We start from the raw sequence: 24124 nt of genomic DNA on the forward strand, positions 1-24124 counted from the left end.
AGAACGTTTGCTTATTAACAAGTTTTCGTTGGTTTAATATCATTTATACATACATATACACAATAGAAATTAATTTAATCAGTACAGATTGTATAAATTGTATGTACATTTTAAGAAACTTGTCTTTTTTTTTTTATTACTATTTGATTTTTTAAGTATGAAATTGTTTTTGTTAAATTTTTGGTTTTGCTAAAATGGCCTCATTTGAGTTTCTTCTCTTTAGCGGGCGACAAATTACCTAGAAAAACAAAAACAAAAGTGAGTTAAAAACAAAATTATAAATTAAACTATTTTAATTTTAATATCGTAGTGTGCAGAACTAGGGGCATCTATGTAATTACTTCGTGGCACGTGTGCTTAATACGCGGAAACGGGAGAAATGCAATCCCAACACAGGCAAGCAAGAGAAAAGTTAAGATTAGAATTAACTTAGACAAGTTGGCTCAGTTAGTTAGTTTTCCATAACGTTGCAACTTCTACATGGCTAGCGGGCTATCCTAAACAGCTAAACTTACCTTTTTTAGGTGAGGTAGATGCAACATCTCCGTGCTTTTTCGTTGGCGTACTTGAAACCTTTTTCTGTTGACGTTGCTGGGACATAAGAAAATTTGTTTAGCTAAGCTCTGTGAGTGAATTTCGTGAACTTACCTGCCACCAGACGGCAACATAGACAAATGACACCGATATCATCACCTGCACGGTTAGCCAAATCACAATGTTGATCGCTTGCGTGCGCTCAAACAATTCCTTGCCATTCTTAATGCACAGAATGGCCTCGGAGACCATAATGGCGCCGTAAACCCAACATTGGGTGCCAACACGTTTGCAGCGCGTGTCGGTGACATATACATAGTATTGCCTGCAAGCAACATAACAAATTAGCAAGCATATTTTTTGAATATATGTTGGATCTACACACCTTACTGACGGCGCCACAAACAATCCTATGAATACCAAGCGTCCGATAACTATAAAATGATCGGGCGGCATTTCGAATATGTGCTTCAAGAAGAACGTATTCAGTTCCGTGACTTGCCAAAAGATCACCAGCTGTATAACGGCTGCAAATCTCATGGCAGTTGACTTGGGATCCAGCCAGCGTATGGCTGACCAGCTTTCCGGCGTAAATTGAAGCATGGCACGCTTAATTTTGCCTGTAGTTGTTGAGATATCCTTAATGCTAGCCCATTTGTACTCGCGCATTTCTAGAATTTGACAGATCTTTAGACCCACCCAAATGCCCAGGCCATTGCAAATGATGACGTCCAAAATAAGAGCATCCCACCAGCATTCAATAAAGTTGGGCAGCAAATGTGCAAAGGTTATCTCAGTGATTTCCCACATGACCGAAATAGCCCAGAGTATGCCCATGTGACGTATAAGAATAGCCTTAAAGGCCCATCCCAAAAAGTGGCCCCAGGCAAAGACATCCAAGTGTCCTTTGACACGGTCCCAGCTAACGTCTGAACAATTGACGCCATATTCCTGCAAATTGTGAATATTAGTAAGTTATCAAACAATATTTGTTGTCTACATACCTTTTCCATATCAATCTGAAAGTTTTTTAGCTTGGGATCCAACCAATAGAATATATTGCGTATGGTTGGATAGTTTTGGAACATAAGGAACTGCAGCATAAGTAAATATAATACCGAACAGCCAAATAGTATGCGCCAGACCGCAGGATGCGGTCGTGTAAATGGTCCATTTGGAAATGCAATTACGGATATGATCAAAAAGAAGAATACAATGCAGCAGAGGCCAGACCAGAGATTATCATCAAGATTGGATTCGTTTCTGAAATTTGTAGGAGATTGTAAAATCAATTGAATGAATTTCGTTTTTCTCAAAATTTCCATCTAGTATTTGGATTGCGAGCTAATCAGTTGTGGACCTTGAACGGATTGTGACCGGGTTGAGTGACCTTTTTGTTTTCCGTACTAAACGAGGCGATTATGCGTGCGTACTTGATAAATAAAACGAGATTTTGTCTCGTTTCAGTTTTAATCAGTCCTGCCTGTTTTTTTTTTTTTTTTTGGTAAGCTCAAGGCTTAGGATGCTAACGCTTAACATAGAATACTTGTTTTGTCATTTTTCTATGATAAATAAAGCAGCTGCTCAGATTTCTAAATAAGCTAAAGGCAAAGTTTTCACATTGAGAATTTCACATGCGAAAAATACTTAAAAAAGACGGGCAAGGTTGACGTCGTGCAGCGCAACAATTGGCCAAGTTAAAGACCGCCCCACCACCCGCTAGCGCCCCCCATTTTTAGCCCATACACGCAAAAATAGACAGATCGATATCAGAATGTGAATGGCATGCCTAATCTTCCAATAAGAACTTACCTGACAAAGGCAAAGTACATGCCAGCCAGAATTGAGACGGCCAACAGTGTGATGGTATGTGGCTTGTAAAAGAAATCCAATGAGATATCATCCACGGGACGTTCATTGACAATAACAAAGGTCTGTGCGATTTCCTCCTTGCGCTTCTTGCCATTGTTGTCGTTGCCGCTGCGTTTGGTAGGCGAGGCAGGCGCACTTGCGGCGCCAGATTTGTACCTGCCGCTAGTGACACTCTGTTCACCCTCGCCCTCCCCTTCCCCGCCATTGGTTGGCGTGCCACGTGAGTTGGAACGTTTCTTCATGGCGCTTGATGTTTATCAGTGGCAGAGGCAGCGGCACTTGCGTCTGTGGCGTGATAGTATATATAATTGTGTTGTTGTTGTTTTAGCACGCGGTTCGAGCAACGGGTTGCGCAACATTCGTTCCACGTTTTATAGGATGTGTCCACACGGCAGGACCTAATATTGCTTATAACTTTGAGCCGGCAACGCTTTTTAATTCATTAATTTAACGTTTCAGCCAATTGGTATATGTTTTATGTTATGATTTGCCGTGCGCTGCGATTCTCCTTTTGATTATTTATTAACTGACAAGCATGCTGAGAGTTTGAGAGCAACCTAAATTCATTTACAATTGCGTGGCCCTAATTTTATTGTACTTTGTATATTTACAACCCCTTGACGCTCTCAACTGGCGACTGTTTCGATGAGCGGGTATTTTGAGATAAGCGCAGCACGCTTTGTATTAATTTAATGTATTAATGTGATTACTTAATGCTACTTAAGTTAATGTTGTTGTTGTTAGTATTGATATAAACAATATCGATGCATCGACCATCGATGATATCGATGATGAGCGCAGTGTTGTAAAAGCTTGAAACGCGCAATGCAGCGAAAAGTTCAAATTTCTTTAAGAAAAGTATATATACAGCGTTGCCATATGAGCAAAATATGAGTGTTGTAAAAAAATGTAAGCCAAACAGCTGATATACTTGTTGTGCTGATGAAATTAAGTTGAAGATTATTTGTAATAATGCTGGATAAAGTGAAAAATGTCATCGTAGTGCTCTCGGGCAAAGGTGGTGTGGGCAAGTCAACAGTTAGCACGCAATTAGCGCTAGCACTGCGCGCCACGGGACACAAGGTAAATAAACGTGTAAACAGCTTCCATATTTGCTCGCATGTCAACTGCTGTTGTTTTCTATTGATAGGTGGGATTGCTGGACATAGATCTGTGCGGTCCAAGTGTGCCGTATCTTCTTGGTCTGGAAGGCAGCGATATCTATCAGTGCGACGATGGCTGGGTGCCCATTTATACGGATGAAAGCAAAACGCTGGCAGTAATGTCTATTGGATTTCTATTGAAAGATCGCAACGATCCGGTCATTTGGCGTGGACCCAAGAAAACCATGATGATACGCCAGTTCATTACAGACGTCAAGTGGGAGGAGCTGGATTATCTGATTATTGATACACCGCCTGGCACATCCGATGAGCATATAACGGTTATGGAATGCTTGCGCGAGGTGCCATGCAATGGCGCTATTATTGTAACCACGCCGCAAGGTGTGGCCTTAGACGATGTGCGCAAAGAGATAACATTTTGCAAAAAGACTGGCATCAAGTTGCTGGGCATTGTGGAGAACATGAGCGGGTAAGCATGCATGCTTATAAATATTTTAAACATTTGACTTAAAATTTGGTATTCCAGTTTTGTTTGTCCGCATTGCACCGAATGCACAAATATCTTCTCCTCCAATGGCGGCATTGAGCTGGCGAATTTAGCACAAGTGCCACACTTGGGCACACTGCCCATCGATCCACGTGTGGGGGTCTTAGCTGGCACCACCGCTTCCGTGTTGAACGAGCTACCCGATTCCAGCACGGCGCAAGTCATGCGGGGCATAGTACAGCACTTGGATGCGCTGACTGTTGCATAAATAGTATAGACGAGTACATTGTTGTTATAGCCCCACACCCATAAAACGCAAATTGTGCATTCGATATCGTTATCTTTATTTACAATTTAACCAGAGACAACGATAATTTTTAAGAGCTTTGGTATTTCATTAACATTCAACTTGATGTTGTTGCTGTTATTGTTTTCTTTGCTACTATACTTTCGTAATATGTAAATATATGTAATTAAAATGGAAAAAACGCTTTAAAGGAATGTGTAATCAGTGCATTGCAGTTCCTTTGCCAAAGAGACGAACTTTCTACTCAGCGTCTACTGTATGTGCCAAGCGCTTTCGTGTGTGTGTGCGTGTGTGTGTATATATTTATGTATATATGTATGTGAGAGACTTAAATACAATTGCATTTTTCAAGCAAAGGCTAAGCTGGCTACAAAGTTTGGTAAATTTACTGACTTAAAGTTAAACTTAAGCTGGACCAGCTCAAATTTAAGCTGTGTTCTTTAATTTAATACTATGTTCTTTTTTTTTTGTTTTATTTGTTTAGCAGGGAACGCAATGTTATCTAATTAATTTAGCATGTCGCATTTGTCGTTCCACTTTGCTTTGATACTTCAATAATTAACATGTTTTTTGTTTTTGTTTTTCAATCAGACGCCATATTATCACAATGCATAACTAAAAGAAAGATCTTTACAAAATAATAATAAATAATTATAAGTAGTTTTGTTTTGTTTGCTAACTTTAGCAGTTTGCAAAATCGTTGCATTATCTTTAAGGGTTAGCTTGAAAGAATTTGTTAATGAAATTTCGCAATAAGTTAAGCATAAAACTTACAAACTAAGCGTTTTGTGTATTTAAAATTAATGCAGATCTCTTAAAACTTTTAGCAAAAATTATTATAGGCTCAAAGATGATTATACAAATCTTTGTATACTATAATTCTTCGCTTTGAGGCAAGCAGAGCCCTAAGCCATATCCGTGGCATTTGTGTCCTCGCTCAGATTCAAATCCGAATTGGGCACCGAGCAGTAGACTTCACCTTTGCGCGTCAAACGCTTATAAACAATAAATGCCAGCATAAAAACAAAGCCCAGAGCAACTGCAAAAAGCGAGATCTGCAGCAATAGATTAATATTGTAAGCCTGGGGCGCCACTCTCTGCGCCTCATTGGCCAAATGATAATCAATATCGTTGACATTTGCATCACGTTGATAGTTGATGGACACGGGCGCTTGCGGCGACATAAAAGCTACGGAACCCTCTGTGCTGGTAAAGTAAGCCTCGCTGCTGCTGCTGCTGCTGCTACCTTCAGTTTGTGGAGCAGGCTGCTCGCTGCTGCTTTGCCAAAGCTCAAACTCAGTCAACAAATCAGGGCTTGAGGTGGAGCTGGGTGCAGTTGATTCAGCTGCAGTTGAACTGGCTGAAGTAGAGGTGGCTACAGTGGAGCTAGCAACAGTTGAGCTGACGACTGTTGAGCTAGCGACAGTTGAACTAGCTACCGTTGAACTAGCTACAGTTGAACTAGCTACAGTGGAGCTCACATCCTGGGGCATCATTGTAGTTTCCAATGCCATTGTTGTGCTTGATTCATTTTCTTCAGTAGTGCTGCTTGCTTCCAGTTCCACAGCTGCCGGCTGCTGTTCTGTGGGCAGCTCCGTCTGATAAGTACTCCCCTCCGTTGACTGCGTAGACTGCTCCTCCATAGTGGTGCTGCTTGGCTCTGTAGTCGACTCAGTTGAACCCTCAAGCGTTTGTCGTTTGATAAAATAGTTTATCAACTGCTTATAATAGTCGAATGCATCAAGTGCATCAAGCGTGGGCACGCTGGTGGTGCTAGCGGAGCTGCTGACGCCCTCCGTGGTGGCATTTACAGCGGTGATCGTCTCCTCCTCGTTGGGACAACTATCTGGCCAGCAATGCGATTCTCCATTCTCACACTTGCAGAGAGTGCAAATGCCTTCGCGCCAGGTTTCTCCATTGAGCGATTGAGTGCCATCCTCGTGATGACAGCCACTGGCATGTGTGGGTGGTGCACAGTTTTTGATGCTAATGCAATTGGGTATCTGGCAGCTGTTGCATTTGGTGCACTTATCTGGCCAGTAATTGATGCCGGCTCCTTCGCAGGTTGGCTCTGGCGCACATGCGTATTTGGTGCAACAGTTGCCGGGCTGGCCAGTGCCCACGCTTAGTTCGATTATCGTTTCGTTCTGTTGGCAAGTGGGCGGCTCTGGGCATTTGTTTTCGATGGTGCAGCAAAGCTGCTGCAGCTGGCGCTTGATGCGGCTTAATGGCACCAATGGCACCAAGTCTAGATTCTCTTCGAAATTTGTATTAGTCACCAAGCTGTCGAGTCTTCTGTCTTCTGGGCACTTTTCTGCGCAGACGACGCCGGCGCACTTATCAATAGCAATGAAATCCAAATCTGCAATAGAAAGAGAGAGAAGGCGTTTTTAGAAAACTTAATTAACACCCAAGTGACAAAAATTTCAACAAGTTTCAATTACAAAGCGCTAAGAGGCGGGGATTTTTTGTTTATAGATAAACAAAATAAGAAGTAGGTCAGCGCTCAACCGGATTTACTTTATTTTTTATACAACTATTTGGAATTTGGCAGTTTTTTTTTTTGCGTAGATAATAAACAAGTAAGCGGCGCTTGATGTATAATATTTTTAGTTGGAATGCTTAGCGTTAAGTGGGGATTTTAGTTGCGGATGCGGATGCGAATTTGCTATAGACTAACCTAAGTTTAAGCAAAATATATTTCATTTGTATTATATTTAATTGTTTAATAGATAACTGTTAGTCTAATCTGCAGTTTAGACATTTAGTAGGCTAGTGTATGCTATGTGGATTCCAATTCCAATTGGCCTGGCTGATTGCCTTTAATAAGACCTCATATTACTCAATAGATATTTAGCTAAATTTATAAAAATTGCAATTTGATTAGCAGTAGATTCAACTGCCCACAGACTGTCTGTCACAAATAAAAGAGTCGAAACTTATATTTTATTTTTTGGATACAAAGTACAGCGGCACGCTCTCGTTTATCGTTTATTTATTGTTATTGATTTTTGACATTTTATCATTGAATTAGTAAATTGGAGAATGGCAATGGACAGGGGACGGAGAAATGTAAATTCCAACAACAAGAACAAAAAATTTATTTATTTATTATGTTGCTTGTTGTTTTGATTTTTGTTTTTGTTGGCAAGAATTTCTTTGAACGCTCCTATTGCCAATCGATATGGATCGATCTCTTTGGCTCGTTCCAATCATTTTCAAGGTGCTCACCTACTGGCCTCCCCAAATGCCGAATGCTGTGCCATGGAACGTGCTTAAATAATATTATTATTATTATTATTTGTATAGTAGTGTGTGTGTGTGTGTGTGTGTGTGGGGTGCCCTTTATATAAAGTACGTCGCAATTGTTTTTCTCAACTCTCCCAAATACTATCGAGGCTATTGATTTGTTTATTTTCTTTTATTTATTTATCTTTTGTTGTTTGTTTTTGAAACTACACAAGACAAATTGACGTCATATAACGGCAAATACATACATATATACATAGGTGAAGAAGCGCAGCGCATATTCAATTGAACATCATTTAAAATAGATATAGGCAACGCTATCAGACAAGCATGATCTATATATGACAAACGCAGGGGCTATTTATTGCGAAGCGCATAGAAGGGCGCACAAGTCACGAAACTTGGCGTGCCAGTTGCGTTTTGGGTCTCCAACCCAAACTGCTCCAAATTGTGGTGGAATGTGGCTGTGGCTATTGAAGCTGCCTGCCCAGCCAAGAATCAATCAAGCTCAAGTGTAATTGCAAAATATACATATAATAATTGCGAGGGTCGTTTACAGCCCAGTTGCTTGGCTCTCGAAAAATATAATTGCGAAAAAATAGCGAGACATTTGGTCTGTGCCCAGAACTTTGGTATGCCAAAACATTTCAAATGCTAAAAATATCAATCTCGTCAAAAGGAAATTCTTTGCCAGAGCAGAGCACTCTCCGCAGCCAATGACTTGAACTTTTATTATAATAAAAAAATATGTATTGTAGCTAGAAAAAGTGTTGTGGTAATTGGCTTTTAACGCCTGCAGACATTTGGCGAACAGAGGTAAAAAAAAATTGTATATAGCCAACAGTTTATATAAAATTATTAAATCAAATGCGTTGAAGTTGATATTGCTTTAGGTTTTGCAAACTGTTTTTTATATTGCTCGAAATACTTTTTGAATTCAACTTCGCTTTTTTTTTTTATTTAACTGCCAGCCCACGTAGAAATTCATTCTGAAACTAATTGCGCTGGAAAAGCGTTACTTTATGCCTTTGCTCAGCATAAAAGCTTAATGTGCTTTCTTTTTCATTGCTTTGGTATATAAAACCTTTTTTGTAAATTATATTATTTTACTTTTTGTATTTTGGCGAGTTTATTGACCTGCTTGTTGGTTGCGGCTGCTGCTGCTGTTGCTGCTGCTGCTGTTCATTGGTCAGCAGAAAAAAGCAGCGATACGCAGTTAAACCAGGTAAACAAAACTACGCACACACACACAGACTAATACACACGCATATGCTAGAGTTGGTTACGTTCAAAGGTCTTTAAATTCACTGCAAATTAACTAGGCACATATCTCAAACTGTCTGGGGCTCGCTCTCTCTCTCTCTCTCTCTCTCTTTCTGCTCTCATTAGCGAATGACTGATGCGGGAGTTTGAGTTTGGTGGCATCTGCGATAACGTCTCTAATATATGTCTGTGTGTGTATGTGTGAATATCGCTTACTACTAGTAAGGAATAACGTAAACTTTAAGTGCTAATTACGTCACTTTGTGTTTTGTTCACAACAAAACACATTTCACATATATCATAAATAAGTTAGCTGTGCTTTTTGCCTCATTTTTCTGTATATATTTTTTTGATTGATCTACAGTCGAAGGCTGCATGCAAAAGTGCAATTCGTATTCTCTGTGTCGGAGATAAATGCCGCAAAGCAAACTGTTAGCATCATTGTCAATTTTGAAATATAACAAATAAACTGAGCGGAGCATAGTAAGGCAGAAGTTGAGATACGCTATAATAAATGCTAAGACATTATGTAGAAGAGTTTATAGCATATAAATGAAATGAAGTTAGCATAAAGTGCAGATTGATTTATAATAATGTAACATAGCATAGCTTGGCATAAACAAATTTGCAGCTGCTATATTTTATACTTTAATTCCTTTAATTTCTACAAAGTTTCTTTCACAACCAGCTTTCCCACTCAGTAGAGTATAAAAATAACAACAAATTTTAGTACAATTAGCGGACAAGTTTGTTGACACGCCGCCTGTCAGCCTCGTTGACAGACATGCAAAGTTACTTAAAAAAATACAAATAAAAATACTTAAAACAAGCTGAAATGCCATCAAATCTCTCTAACTACTCAACAGCTAAGCTTGAGCTTCAGCTACGAGAAGAACTGTTGTTACAAACTTTTTGTTGTTGTTGTTGTTGTAGTTGACAATTTTGCTGTACATGTCATAATTGTAGTAGTTTCACTCTCTGGCTTGTTAAACAACAAATTGCACGTCTCGCCGCCCCTTGGGCTTCCTCTAATTTCAGGTGTCAATCAAAAATATTTGTTGAAAATTGTTTTGCACATAATTATCGCATAAGCGTATAATTTTATTTTTCGTCTGACAGCGTATTTTAAACAATCACGAGCGAATCTTAATTGCAGTGCAAAAAAATAAAATAATGCATACAACAAATTTATGGCTTTTGTTTATGGCAATGATGTAAGCAAAGCGAGGTTTAGTAATTAATTAAGTTTATTTTTTGTTAGTAAACGGTTGTTTAAATAAATTTAGAATTTATGTTTGCTCATATATCTAAAATGCGCAATGAATAATGATATAGTTTGACCTTCAACAGAGGAGGTCAAAGTTAACATGGCACATTCACTTTTTTTTTTGTTGCAAAAAGTAATTAACTTAACTCAAGTTAATGTGCTCTGATTTGATTTGCAGGCACATAGGAAATATATAAACTTGGATAACAGATCCATAAAATATAAGTATTTACAGCTACTGTCAGCTTTTTATCTAAAGATCTTCATAGCTTTATAGCCAAAGCAGTCACTCATCTATTTGTAGTGCAAAAAAAGCAAACAAAGCGTTTAACTTACAGCGCCATAATAATTAATAAACAAAACAGTTTTAAATGCTTGTTAAACAAACTGATTATGAAGTGCCATAAGCTACTGTCTGTATACCCATATATTATATACTATATATGACTGATCAATCAAAGTTTGGTTCCGCCTGGCGACGATTCCCTAAAAACTAAATTAGAAATCGCGTAGTTTGTGGCATTAAAGTTGAAAATGATTTTTTATTCTTTTAATGCCAAGACTTAAGCTCATAATGTGTGAAAGAAAATACACACACACACACATACGTATATATACGTGTTTATTTGATAGTTGTGTGTATTTTAGGTTTATAAGCGCAATTCTAAAGAAATTGCGTAAACAAAACATATTTCATAGGCGAGGGCCAACAGTCCACACGAGTCGAGAGTCGAGCCAGCGAGCGAGCGACGACAGTTGTATATTAAAGCTTATCTTAATTATAGATCAATTATATAAATGGTACCAAGCAGTAGCTAACTGAATTATTAATTATCCGGCAAAACAAATGCTCAGAGCGCCATCGAATGAGAGCGAGCAAGAAATCTGAAACGTTTTGTGACTAACCTCAGTGTGTGTAGCTTGGGCTCTCGGATTTATATCAAACGATTGAACTTTGCACATTGACAATTAATTAGCGCCACAATTACAATTTAATTATGCGGCATATAACGGCAACGTTGACTGATTAATAACAGTAAATGTGTAATATGAGCATATGTTTAATAACAACGCCAGCTGTGCCAATTATTCGAATATATTTAAATAAATTATTTAATGAGCGCTGGGATTATTTATTTATATATATCGCTTGCTAACTATATGTAGACATATGTACGCGTTTGTATCTGTGTATTTATTGGTGGGCGACCCATTAAAATGCCTGCAGATTGTGGTCTAGATTGTTCAACGGCCCGCGGGCAGTGACCTCAATTTGATGGCCAACTGAGTATGTTGGGAAATTGTATTTCGCACTATTTCTTAAGCTTAAGCTTAAGATGATTCACATTTAATTTTAGCTCATACGTGTGTCTGCCTGTGTGTGTGTGTGTGTGCGTCTTTGTCTGTGTGGGCGGTTTTACGTGTCAGCAAACAAAGGCTTATAGTATGCTTAATGATTTCTTTACAAAAAAGTTTGCTTGGCCGCCAATGCGATCCACACGATCCACATAAACTAATTTGCAATTCTGCAGCCAAACTTTTGCTACAAAAAGAACTTTAAGCCGCTGTCTTTATTACATTTTATATTTTTAAACATTTGCTGCAATTACAAGTATTGTAAGCTTATATTTATTGCGCGACATATGTAAAAGATACATTTTTAGCTCACACACACACACACACACACACTGGGTTAGTATGTAATGTAATCGATGCCACTTAGCATTCAATTTTGTTTCATATCAATTCTGCGCATAACCAATTCCCATAAATACACACCGGCTTATATTTATATACATTAAAGGTTTTATTTACAGCTGCGCCAAGTGATTTCACAAATTTCTGTAACGTTTCGCTTGTCTCCGCAATATTTTCCCCTCTTTTTTGATAGGCTACTTTTTTTTTGCATTCTTTTCGCCCGACATGCCGGACATTAGTTGCCCTGGCAACAATGAATAAATTAAAAATATATATATATATGCATATATGTGATTGTAAAAAGGCATAACACTGCGCTCTTTAATGTTTGGAAATTGCAGCTAGCAGCAACATCAGTTACCTCAATAACAAAAACTGTTTACATCAATAAAAAATTGCGTTCTTCAAACTTTCAGAGGCTCTAACTCTGCGAGAAAAAATCCGATTAAACTATATTATACCATTATATGTTGGTGTTGAAAACACAATTCCAATGTGTATAAATATGTAAGCTTTAAAAAATGATTTCGAAAAGTTATGAACAAAAGAGTTAACAAACAAGAAAACTTTCTTGCGAAATATCAATTTTTGATAAGCTGTAACTTATGTAAATGGCGTTTGTTTTTACAGTTTTAAGCTTTGTTAGACTCGTGAGATGCAGCTAAACAAAACTGCATTTAAAATTGAAAGTCTTAAAATTTTCGGATATTTTGGCAAAAATCGTGATGTAAATTTTTGCCAAAAATGATCTGCCGTCCTAATTTCTTATCAGTTTCTAACTTTGCGAAGCTATATCTCGGCCGAAAAAAATCGGACTGAAGAGTGGTTTGGCTTAATTTAATCATGTGATTGTAAATAAACATATGTTGTTAAGTTTGATTAATAAAAAGATTGTTTTGACAAAGTTATGGCCAAAGAAGTACTTTTTGCTTAATTTCAAACATTGCAAAGCTATAGCTCAGCTAAAAAAAATCCGATCCAATAATGTCCTATACGTCCTTATGTTGGCGTGGAAAGCATACAATTAAAATGTGTATAAAATGTGTGATACAAAAATTATTTGGCGAAGTTATGAACAAAATAGTAAACAAACAAGTACAATTTTTACGAAATATACAACTTTGTTAGCCCATAACTAAGCGAAATGGCGTTTGTTTTATAAGTTTCGTGCCTTGTTAGACTCGTGAGATTAATCTGAATAAAACTGCATTTAAATTGGGAAGTTTTAAAATTTTCGAGATTTTGGCAGAAAATGCAGTGTTACCCCTTGATTATTTTTCAAAAATGCGAAAAATTTTAAAGTTATTAATGACTAAATGTAATGATGCAACTTTGTTTTTGGCATTAATACGAGCATAACGCAGTGACATATTTAAGTAACGTATGATTTTTAAGCAAGTTATGGCTAAAAAACCAATGCAGCCAACAGAATTTTGTTACAAATAAAGTAACAACAATAAACGTTGCGGCATACGAACATTAAGAAACTTTAACTCAGCACAGCCTTTGGTTGTTGATGTACAATGCAACATTTGTTCATCAACAACTAAGGCTTCTTTGCTTTGTACATCAGCAGCCAATGGTTGTTTGTTGTGTACATCAGCAACACAAGATTGCTTATAACATAAGCGTTTGTTGTTGTTGTCCAATTTGAACATTAGCAACATTGTTGCATCAGCAACTTTGTTTCATCAACAAGTTGAATACTGATGAAATTGCTGGGGTTGCTGATGTACAACAAATGCTGCTGTCAAGTTAGAATTAAGAAAAGAACTAAGTTTAAATTGAATGTAACAGTTCAATTTGAACTGGGCATAACTAAAAGCTGGCTGCTATGGATTAGGTAAGTATGTGGAACAGACTGGGTAAGTAAGGTAAGTATTTTCTTTAAGTGGTGTTGTTGTTGTTGTTGTTGCAGATCAAAAATTTATATAACAGGCAGACATTAAGTGCCCCGGCAACAATATAAATATATATTTATGTCGGCCCAACATTACGCATCAATTTGGCATTTTTGTAAGCTGACTAATGCAGTTGGCATGCGCTTCTTCTATGATATTAATACACATACGAATACATATGGGCTACGTTTGATAAGCGTATTTGCTTTGATAAACTCGTGTATTTGTTAAGTCAAAGTACGTTTAGTTAAATGCAGAGAGACATGCGTAGATTAAACGCTAATCAGCTAATTTAATAAAGCAAATGACGTCGCGTCTAAACAATTGAGCTATAACTGGACATTACTGCATAACAAGAAATATATAGCGCATGTATAGAGATTAAGATATTGGGTGCAATAGTACGCAGAGTTGAGCCGGCTTTTAGTTGGACAGACTAATGAAACAAGCGGTTGAGTTAGAAACAAAAACAAGCTATAAACGCCTTTCTCTTAATGCCTAATTAGGCAAGCTGTAGGTGTCTCTGAGTGGAATCTGGAAGCTTTAGCATTTGCACTTGCAGTAATCCCAACTTGCATTGCAGATAAGATAAGTTTGTTGAATTACATGTGTAGAGTATAGACTTTGAACTTGAAGATACATATACATATTATATACTTGGCATGCAGTTTGAAGTTGTTCATCATTATATAAATCTCTGCTGCAAACTTGGGCAGCTAATCAGTCCGAAGCATGCAACTCTTGTGGACTCGCTTATCAATATTCTTTGCGCTCTAATGCGTAATATGCTTGTTATATACATATCTATATATTGCTATATATATATAGCAGTAGTATAAATAGTGTGCACTGAGTCGCCATTTATTTGTTTATTTTCGTTTTTTAGCAAACCGGCATTACTTTATATAGAAATTGTACTTTTTTGCGCTTTTTTGTTGAGCTGTGGAATGTTGTTTAGTTGCTTATTATCTTGGTATTATCTCAAGCGAGCAACTAAGTCACGGTAAGCGGCGTTACGGCGCGGGCGGAGCGGAAGCGTTTCGGAATTTTGTTTGGCTTTTTCTTTTTATATTCTACGACGACAAATAGTTGGTGAATTTATTTAAGTTGAGAGCGAAAATGTTTAACTAATAAATTCCGCACACACACAAGTACAATTCGAGATAAATACGTAAATGCTACGCTCTCTTGATTTATGCCCCACATATCTTATAATGGTCGCTCGCTCGCTCGCTCGTTCGTTCGCAATGGAGAAATTGTTGAGTCCTAAGACCTTTCGCTTTTTGTTTAGCAAAACTAAATTTAACTCGTTCAGCTGTCACTTTTACCAGCAACGAACACATGTCTTACCTGTCGCCCTCTCTCTCTCTCTCTCTCTCGCTCTCGCTCTTTTCTTGGCTAATATTGTGCTACATTTTGACCTTGTTAGCGCAGCTAAGCCAACAAAAGCCAAAGCGCTCTTTGCCTAATGTTGTGGCTTTCAACTTCCTCTTTATGCAAATTGTCAACTCTACTTTGGGCCTAATGTCAACTGTTAGCTGTTAGGGATAGCAAGCACACACAAAGCCCCAAACTATATTTTTTTTGGTGGTGGCTTATGCAAATTGCTCTTTTGGCCTTGGCGCCAGGCCACCCCAACTCCAGCTATTGATTGCTTGCTACAAAAACTGACGAAAGCAAAAGGGGAGCAGCTTTTGATTTGATGAGTTTTGCTAGCGAATTTTAAATTGTTTTCAATCGAGCAATTGACCGAGTTTTGTTTGCCTGCGCATCTTTAGGTAACTTGGCCAAAACCCACTGCGCAGTGCGCACATTTCCCAACGTCACGTAACTGTTATTATACATACATATGTATAACTGGACCAACTGCCCCCCCCTGCCTTTCTTATCTAGCTATTTGCATTGGCACAAGGGCAACTCTCGTGCAAATAAACAAATTGAATCATTAGCATTGGCAGCGTTGCCCACAAAAATCAAACAAAAATAAACCCACGCACGCTATCTAAAAGCTGAATGAAATTGTTTAAAAAGAAACAACAGCAACGCAACGCACAGCCACAAATACGAAAAATAAAGTGAGCCTACATAATAAACAACCAAAAAACATGTGTTTTGTGCAAAAACCAAACAAATGCCCAGCTGAGCGAACAGCTATAGTTTCTAAATATTTTCGATAGATCAGCGCATAGTTTGGGGGCTGCTGCTGCTCACTTTTGACGTCATGCTTCAGCTGTGACGTCGTTTCGTTGTTGGGAATCTCGAGTTTGCCAAAAACGATCTTCGACAGTTTTGCTGTGTGTGCGCTATATTGGCCATAAGCACAATAAGCTATAAAAAACAGCAATCGTCAGCATCATCATCAACAGCAGCAGCAGCAGCAGCAGCAGCATCTGACGAGATAATTAAGCGTCGATGAGTCACTTGAATGGGTTTATAAATGAGTTCATTGTTGTATTGAAATCTGGAGCTTTATGCATCCGATATATATACATATCTTTAGGTAGCTCATAGCCATGTTAGTTATCTATAAATACACATGATTCGGTTCATAGGAACTCACCTGACAATGTGCTCGTCACAGCAACAAGGCAGCAGCATAGACAGATTATGTTTATAAATTTGATCGACGCCATATCGCACTTGTGTTTTTTGTTATTTATAGTCTAGTTGGCTTTTTGGTTTATTTTTAATCAAAAATTGTTAAAAAAGCGTTTGCGTTAACAACTCAATCAGAGATCCTGCAATGAAATAACAAACAGCAAAATCATTTAATTTTTATTGCACATTGATAATGTTAAACATTTGCGTGTGTGTAGGCGTGTTGGAGTGTTAGTAGGCGTGGCGCTAGACGTTGCAATTAACAATAATTTTTTTATTGCGCCGTAAGCAAGTCTGCAAGGTTTCCAAGCGGGCTACCCTATAATTTTGACTTGGTTGGGGTAATTAAAACGCTTGTGCAAAAAAATGCAAATATATATTTAATAGTTTAAGTAGCTTTTGAGCAAACTGCGTTTAAATTAAATTTGATGACTCATTTTGGAATTGTTTAAAAGGTATGCGCTTAACGACTATTATTTGGCATTGGGAACTTCTTTGAGTGCTAGATTTCATGTTGGGCGTATAATGTGCTATCGAGCGTTAAGTTATCTAGCCCAATAAGTTTGGCATATGTTATGGTGCGCCATGATAAGCTATCTCTTTTGAATCGACAGAATAACACAAACTTGTGCCGAGTGCAAGTGAGACAGAAAACAAAAATAAAGCAACACAAAAAATGGCATTTAAAACTTTTCGTGTTTTTCTTTTCTTTTTCTTTTTTTTTTTTTGCAATTTAATTGCATATTTCTGTAGCGCATAATTTGATAGTCAACTGTTGACGCTTTTGGCCAACTTAAGGCGACTTTCTGCCAGTCTGTACATCAAATACTGCAAACAAAAGCAATTTTAAGCATTTGCGACCTGCGCAGCAAAAAGAAAAAACAATTTCGCAACCACGGCGTTAATTTTAGTTGTAGCCCAACAAACAAAAAAAAAAAAAAAGAAAGAAACAGCAGCAAACGCGCACAATAAATGACGTCTTAGTCATGGGCAACAAACAAATAACCAAAAAACAAACTAAAAACGAGAGAAAAAGCCGCAAACTGTAATTAAATTGCTGTTTTTGTTTTGTGCTAAAAATTCATTTCACACACATGTGTGTGTCTGCGTTTTGCTTTGGCCCCAATTTTCCATTATAGCCAACTACAACAACAATCATCATCAGATTTTTACCTTTTGCGCATACGTAGTAGTCTCAACTGTTTTCCAGCACAATTACAATTAAATAATATCGTCTTTGCTGTCAATTAATTTATGCCTGTCCATTTTCATAGCAGCACTTCTTTAAACAATTTAAACACACATGCACAAATTTTTTGGTTTTATGTTGCATTTACTTGATTTTCTCACAAGCCAAGCGCAGCAGTTGTGTTGTTATTGTAGCGAAAAAAAATCACAGCGCAGTTAATTTTTTTATTTGTCGTTGCACGTTTGCTTTTAATTTATATTTTCTTATTTATTTATTACTTTTCATTTGCTTATGAATTTTCAAACACTTGCACACACTTTTCGCTTAGTTTTTAACGATTTGATCGCGCCGAGCAGCAAACACCTGCTCCCACCGACGTCTGATAAGAATAAAAAATGTAAACAAAGATCCAAAAGATACAAATCGTTCAAACGTCGTTTAGCGGTTAACAGAATTGGTGGCAAACGGTTAAGCGCAGATAGTGTAGTAGTGATTGTCAAACTGTTAAGCGGTTAATATTAAACTGTGAGCTGCTAAGTGAGCAGTGAATAGCTAAAAGAGGCACAATGCTTTAAATAATACACACATAGTATACTTTAAAACTTAAAGGTACGCGCTAACATTTCAGGGTTACCAGTGCTCAAGCTTAACATTACAGCGCGCAGAACATTTTGCTGCTATTTCAACTGCTTACGTTATCGATATGTTGGCGCACAATTTAAATTTAAATTTCCCGATGCAGCAACCATTTGGAACATAACTTTGCTAACAAAGACTGCTCGCTGGCACAAGCTGCTTGAAATACAAATAACTGTCAAGAGCTGCTTGAAACGGCTGACGGTTATAGAAAGTTTTATTACACAAATGTTATTTATTCTTATAAAGCAACTGTGTTGGTTTTCATTTAATATTATTTATTTAAGCTAAAGCTTAAATTTAATTAATTAATTCAGTTAACATAATGAAAATTAAAAACAGTTACGCGCGTGGCATAACTCACTGCCTCAAGCTGCAAGCTTGCCTCAAAGCAAAAACACCGCTGCAACCTTTTCGGCTGCATTAGCCGAAAATCCAAAAATGGTCAACGCGTGTTTTGTCGGCTAGTCGGCCTGTCCCCTTTTGGGCAGCCAACCCACAAAAGCGTGAAATTTTAATTGTGTCTTTCGGGGCGTTGACGTCGCTAGCAAGAGAGTCCTACGATACGAAAATAAAGATCTTTGCGGCAAGCAACACACACACAGCTTATCTAGGTATGTATGTGTGTGTGTGTGTGCCTGCCTACTTGCCTGGATCTGCTGCTGCCAAAGATGTTCCATGCCAAAAAGGTGCAAAAGGCCAAATAGTATTCAGTTGTTTATGTTGTTACATGGCTCAGTGTTGTTGTTGTTGTTGCTGTTGTTGTTGTTGCAGTATGGCGCAGTTGTGTCTTTTGGCCCACAAAAATGCTTGCAGGAATTTTTAGTTACAGTGAAGCGCGGCTGGGTGCACATCAAACAATTCAAAATCAATTTGGTTTGCTTTAGTTGATTGGCACTGTGGGCCACCTGATGTCAACTGGTTGTGGCTGCCGCATGAACTTGCAACCGACTTGGAGGGTTTGCTGCTGCTGCCGCTGCTGCTGCTTCTTTATGCTTTTGTCGCTGCTTTGTTGCTGTTAATAGCCGCTGCGGGCCAAATCAATTCCAGCCATGTTGTAAGCCGTTGTCTGCGTCTTTGCCTGTTTTATTGGTTGACAATAAAAGTGAGCCAAGTGTCTACAGCTGCCACAGTCAGAGCCACTGCTGCTGCTTCTTCTTCTCGTGTGCTTGGCATAATAATTATAATCCATTTTATTTGCCAGACTCTCTGCCTGGGCAATACCATCGATCATGCAACACACACAGAGGTCACATGTGTGCGCTGACCTCTTGCCACAACAACAGCAACAACAACAACAATCAGAGGCAGCAGCAGCGACGGCAGCGACAAGCAGCGCATTTAATGTTTAAGTTTTTTGCATTGTACGTCAGTCACTTGTGCAACAATTGTTGTTGCTATTGCTGTTGTTGCAAATATCTAATACGCTTGCAACCAAAATGATCAAATTCATGGAATTCGCATAAAGCAGCGACCTGGTCACAGTTTCTCCAAACACACACACACACACACACACACACTTCAGCGCCTCCCCCCCCCTCTAGGCAGGCACAAGTGTCTCCAGTGCTCCACCCATTTGCATTTGCTGCATCTTTGACTGCGTAAAGCAAACAAAATTCGCGACAGGTGAATCGGCCGCCCGTTGACTTGCCCCATACGGTCAGGCCACGGTCCATACTTGGATTTTTTCTTTATTTTTTTTTTGGCCAACGTACGTGCGACGTGCAACGATCGATGTTTGCTGCTCTCCAAACTCCCAACTCTTGGCCGCATTCGCCATCGTGTGTGTGTGTGTGTGTGTGTTTGTTGTTTTTGTTTTATTATTTCTCTCGCTTTGACGTTCACATGTGGCCCCGACGTTTTAGCCAGGCCAGGGCGGGTCAGCGCACAGTGGGCTGCAGGTTAAGACAAAAAATCAATTTAAATTACTCAAAGCAAGCAAATTGTATAATACATTAAATTTGTATACAAACAAAATCAAAAGCATTTTGAACAGTCAGAGCTTAAATAAAATGTACGTACAATTCTAGAAATTTAAACCTGAAAGCATTATTAAATTATATGCATACTAAACAATTAAAAATTTAACGGCTCAAGACTTCGAAACTGCGTTAGAGTCAATGAGCCAAGCTGTTGAAACTGAAATTTGCCCATTAGCATGAGTCGATTTGATAGTTGAACAAATATTCTCCAGACTCTATACTAAACTTATATATTTATTTATTTATTTATTATCTATTATAGTAATTTTTTTTTTGAGCTTATTATAAACCACTTTGCCTTTGTCAACAACAAATTCGAATTCTTTATAGATCAATATCATATATATCAGACCTTGTGCATATATTTTTAAGCTTACAACTAAAGCTAAGCTAGCAATAATAACTAGTTACAAATGTAAGCGTTGCACCAGATTTTTAACAATAAATATGCAGATTAGTGTAGAGCTTACGATTTGGCTATATCACCAAGCTCATGCCTACGCTGCTTAAGCACAACTAACAATAGGATTTCAATAATCTTCTTTTGTACCACAGTGCGTATGTGTGCGTAGCGCATCACCCACTTTGGCCAGCGTTTTATCTCTGCCTCTCTTGCGCTCTCTCTCTCCTTGCTGCTGCTCGAAGATCGATCGCTGGCCTGTGTATTGAGCGCTCTCTGTGTGTGTCGATCGATCTGTTGAGGCTCTGGCTCTGTCGCTGGCTCAGAGTCAGAGGCGCTGTGTGCGCTGGATCGTATCGTTTGGCGACTTGACTGGGACGGGACTGGGACTTTGACTGGAGCGACCATTACCGAGGCTTTGGCCAATTGATGACCAGTTCGATTAGTTGTTGTTGTTGCTGTTGCTGTTTTGCTGTTTGCTTGGCGGCTTGCTTACAGCCTTTTAGTCTTTACACCTTCCTTTATTATTTTGCTATTTATTTTTGGTTGCTGCTGCTGCTTGTTGTTGTTGTTGATATTTTTTCGTTGTTGTGTATTAAAATTGCCTACATAAATTTTATTTGCAATAGTTGCTTTAATGAAGTTTTTGCTTTGCTGCCTTTTTTGTTGTTGTCTGTGTGTTTTGTTTGCAATATCATAAAATTGTAAATTGGTGAAAATTGTGCACAATTTGTTGGCTAACACACACACACACACATATATGCATTGCACATGTCAATTGTTTATAGTTTTGGCTGCAGCTGCAGCTGTGTGTGGCACCACCCATCAGCAGCAGCAGCAGCATCAAGTTGAAGAAACTTTTTCTCATCACGTAATACTAATTAACTGCAAATTAGCTGCGCATCCAATGACTGCCAAACTGTGCCCACTAAACGCAGTCATAATTAACTTGCCCCTCGCTCTCTCTCTCTCGTTCGCTCTTTAATTTTCCATAAATCAAGCCAACAACAGTGCTCTAGTCTAAGCAGCAGCAGCAGCAGCGCTGAACCCCCAGGCACTGACCCCAACGACAACAACAACAACAACAACAACAACAACAACAACTTCAACGTTATTAGTTTTAAATAGCCAAACGATTTTTTATGCGCCACACAAATCATTATGCGAATTTATTATTATTTTTTAGTTGTTGTTGCTGTTGCTGAATATTTTTGTTGCTGTTTATGTTTGGCTTAGTACATGTCATGGGGTTGTCTGTTGTTCTAATTATTTAAACACTCGTTTTGTTTGGTTGTTAGGCATCGCCCACCAAGGCTCAGCTCTAAGTCATGTTGCATGCTACACCCACAAAAAACAATGGCAACAACAACAGCAACAACAACAACATTCGTTACATTTGTTTATGGGCCAAAGGGTATATGACATTTAGCATATGGCTGGAGCATATAGTTAAATAAAGGAAAAATATTATTTGTATGCAAATATTTTTTTTTCTAAATTCTATGTAAATAAAACTAATTTAAAAAATGTTGCAATATCAATTATTTTATGTTATTCTATTTATTAATCAAGCTAACAACCGTTTTTATTATTTGCTTATATTTCTTTTCAATTTATACCATCATCATAATTTAAATAATGCAATTTGCTGTCTCTAAGCATTATTTATACACTCATATTTATTTTTTAACTGTTAAATCTCTCTGTCTCTCTCATTTATTGATTTCTTCCTTGTAGCTTTCTCCCTTAAGTGTATATTTAGTTTCGACTTGAGCGTTTATTTGATGCTCTATTATGTGTTGCTGTTGTTGTTTAATACTTTTAGTTGCTGATGTTGTTGTTGTTGTTGTTGTTGTGTTGTGTTGTTGGCTTGTAAACTTTTATTGGACGATCGTTGGGAATTTTATGCGGCACATTGCGCAATGTGCGCCGCACAGTGGGACACCGACGCGTTTTATGGACAACGCAATTAATTGCTACATTTTCCAAAAGAAAATTATGAACTAACATCAATTAGGACGCGAATAGACGCTGAAGGTGTATTCAAACATAAGTGTGTGTATGTGTATGTTAGTGTGTGTGTGTGTGTGAAGCTGTAGCCTGTGCCTGGTTCGTTGGTTGGTGCCCAGGCAAAGAAAGAAACGCTTAATGATTCAGGCTTTTTAATAGGCCATAAAATCTGAAAATCGGTATAGCATCGGTTGCCCATTGCATTGCTCGTGCATATTTCACATGTTTTTATTATTTTGGTGAAATTTTTAGCAACAAATTTTATTGCTTATTTTTGCTACGTTTGTCATTATAGTTGTTGTTGTTGGCCCCCATGGGGTTTTTATTTGCAGCCAAAGTTGAGACATTTTTAATTGACAGTTGTCAAGCTTAGTTTAGAGCAGAGACACAATAGTTTGCATACTAGCTGTAAGATTTATTTAATTAGATAAATCGTTTTTATAAGCTCTCTAACGAGTTGTAGCATTTAGGCAGCACGCCTATTATAATCGCTGATCTAATAAATAAACGCTGCTTCAATCAGCAAATGTTAAACAGATTTGAAATCAGCGCTAATCACTTCTGGTTGCTGCTGCCGCTGCTGCTGACCTTTTGGGTCAAAAGAAAACCCAATAACAAAAATAACAAATTATGAGCTCACCTCATAAAAATAGCTTGAAGAATTTTCGGACTAAATTCCTAAAGTTATTCAAATTTATGGATGCTGGTGCGTGGCAAGTACCGCAAATCTTGATCAACATTTGCATATTTAATTAATTCAACGTAAGCCAAAGCCAAAACGTTAAATATGCAATCCGAAGGTAACAACAAAATAACATAAAATAAAAACCATACATATACACCAATAAAACAACAACAAATACAGTGTGTACTCTAATTTGGTTGTCAAAACGGCTACAGTTTTAAATATTCAGAAATCCCCCAAAGAAAGAAAAACAAGAAATGAAGCAAAGCAGCATTGAAATAAGTTTGAGGGTTTAGCAGAAGTTTAAATGCGCTAGCTATAGTTAATAAAATATATTATAAATAAATGTAACAAAATTATTTTAGATTACAGTAAACATTCTATATAAGCAACTTTAGTAAAAAGTTAATTAAAATGGAAAGTGTTGATTTTATCAAAGTACTTATCTAATAATCTTTGCTTGAATTTATTAATTGAATGATTAAAATATTTGTGATTTAAAAATTCAATTAAATTATTAAAGAATGAAAAATATTGGGATTGTTTGCTTAGAAATTTTTGTTATAGAATAGTTCTTATAAATTATTCATGGTATTATTATGTTTGTTTTACTTTTATTATTTAAATAAATCTGCTAGCTTATCCAAACTATGCATCAAAACCCATCGACTCTTTGTTAGAGTATAATACGAAAACAACAGTTTGTGATTTGTCTAACGATGCAGGCGCCAAATATTTGTATCTATTTAAAAGTGAATAAAATCATATTATCTTAAAGATTTATTAGTTCAATGGCAGCCCCAAAAACAAGCCGACAACACTAATAATAGAAATAGTAGAAAATGAAAAAAAGATCGAAAGCAAATATATAAATTTCTTTTTAAGTCGAGCATACAACAAAACGAAAGCAAAAGAAGTTCAG

General features: G+C 37.6%; 3 protein-coding genes across 4 annotated transcripts; 1 reads left to right on the top strand and 2 right to left on the bottom strand.

Annotated features, from left to right (window-relative positions):
- Positions 1-107: 107 nt before the first annotated feature.
- Positions 108-3150, bottom strand: LOC108600762 (phosphatidylserine synthase 1). Of its 2 annotated transcripts, none has more exons than XM_017988523.2 (6): positions 2347-3148; positions 1539-1797; positions 920-1485; positions 649-859; positions 516-591; positions 108-238 (listed from the first exon to the last, which is right to left on the bottom strand). In XM_017988523.2, the coding sequence occupies exons 1-6, from the start codon at positions 2646-2648 to the stop codon at positions 201-203; spliced, it is 1452 nt and encodes a 483-aa protein (XP_017844012.2). In that variant the 5' UTR covers positions 2649-3148; the 3' UTR covers positions 108-200. The 2 variants fall into 2 exon arrangements, with proteins under 2 accessions (XP_017844012.2, XP_017844011.2); XM_017988522.2 differs by lacking the exon at positions 108-238 and adding an exon at positions 249-356 and having other exon boundaries at positions 2347-3150.
- Positions 3151-3312: 162 nt separating this feature from the next.
- On the top strand, positions 3313-4347 carry LOC108600955 (cytosolic Fe-S cluster assembly factor NUBP2 homolog). Its single transcript, XM_017988802.1, has 3 exons — positions 3313-3489; positions 3557-3999; positions 4057-4347. Exons 1-3 carry the CDS (start codon positions 3379-3381, stop codon positions 4283-4285), a joined length of 783 nt encoding a protein of 260 aa, XP_017844291.1. The 5' UTR covers positions 3313-3378; the 3' UTR covers positions 4286-4347.
- A 452-nt stretch (positions 4348-4799) lies between these two features.
- Positions 4800-17729, bottom strand: LOC108600954 (flocculation protein FLO11). Its single transcript, XM_017988801.1, has 3 exons — positions 17474-17729; positions 16263-16440; positions 4800-6686 (listed from the first exon to the last, which is right to left on the bottom strand). Exons 2-3 carry the CDS (start codon positions 16333-16335, stop codon positions 5230-5232), a joined length of 1530 nt encoding a protein of 509 aa, XP_017844290.1. The 5' UTR covers positions 16336-16440; positions 17474-17729; the 3' UTR covers positions 4800-5229.
- Positions 17730-24124: the final 6395 nt, after the last annotated feature.

This window comes from Drosophila busckii, chromosome 3L, assembly GCF_011750605.1.
Source record: "Drosophila busckii strain San Diego stock center, stock number 13000-0081.31 chromosome 3L, ASM1175060v1, whole genome shotgun sequence".
Taxonomy (NCBI): domain Eukaryota; kingdom Metazoa; phylum Arthropoda; class Insecta; order Diptera; family Drosophilidae; genus Drosophila; species Drosophila busckii.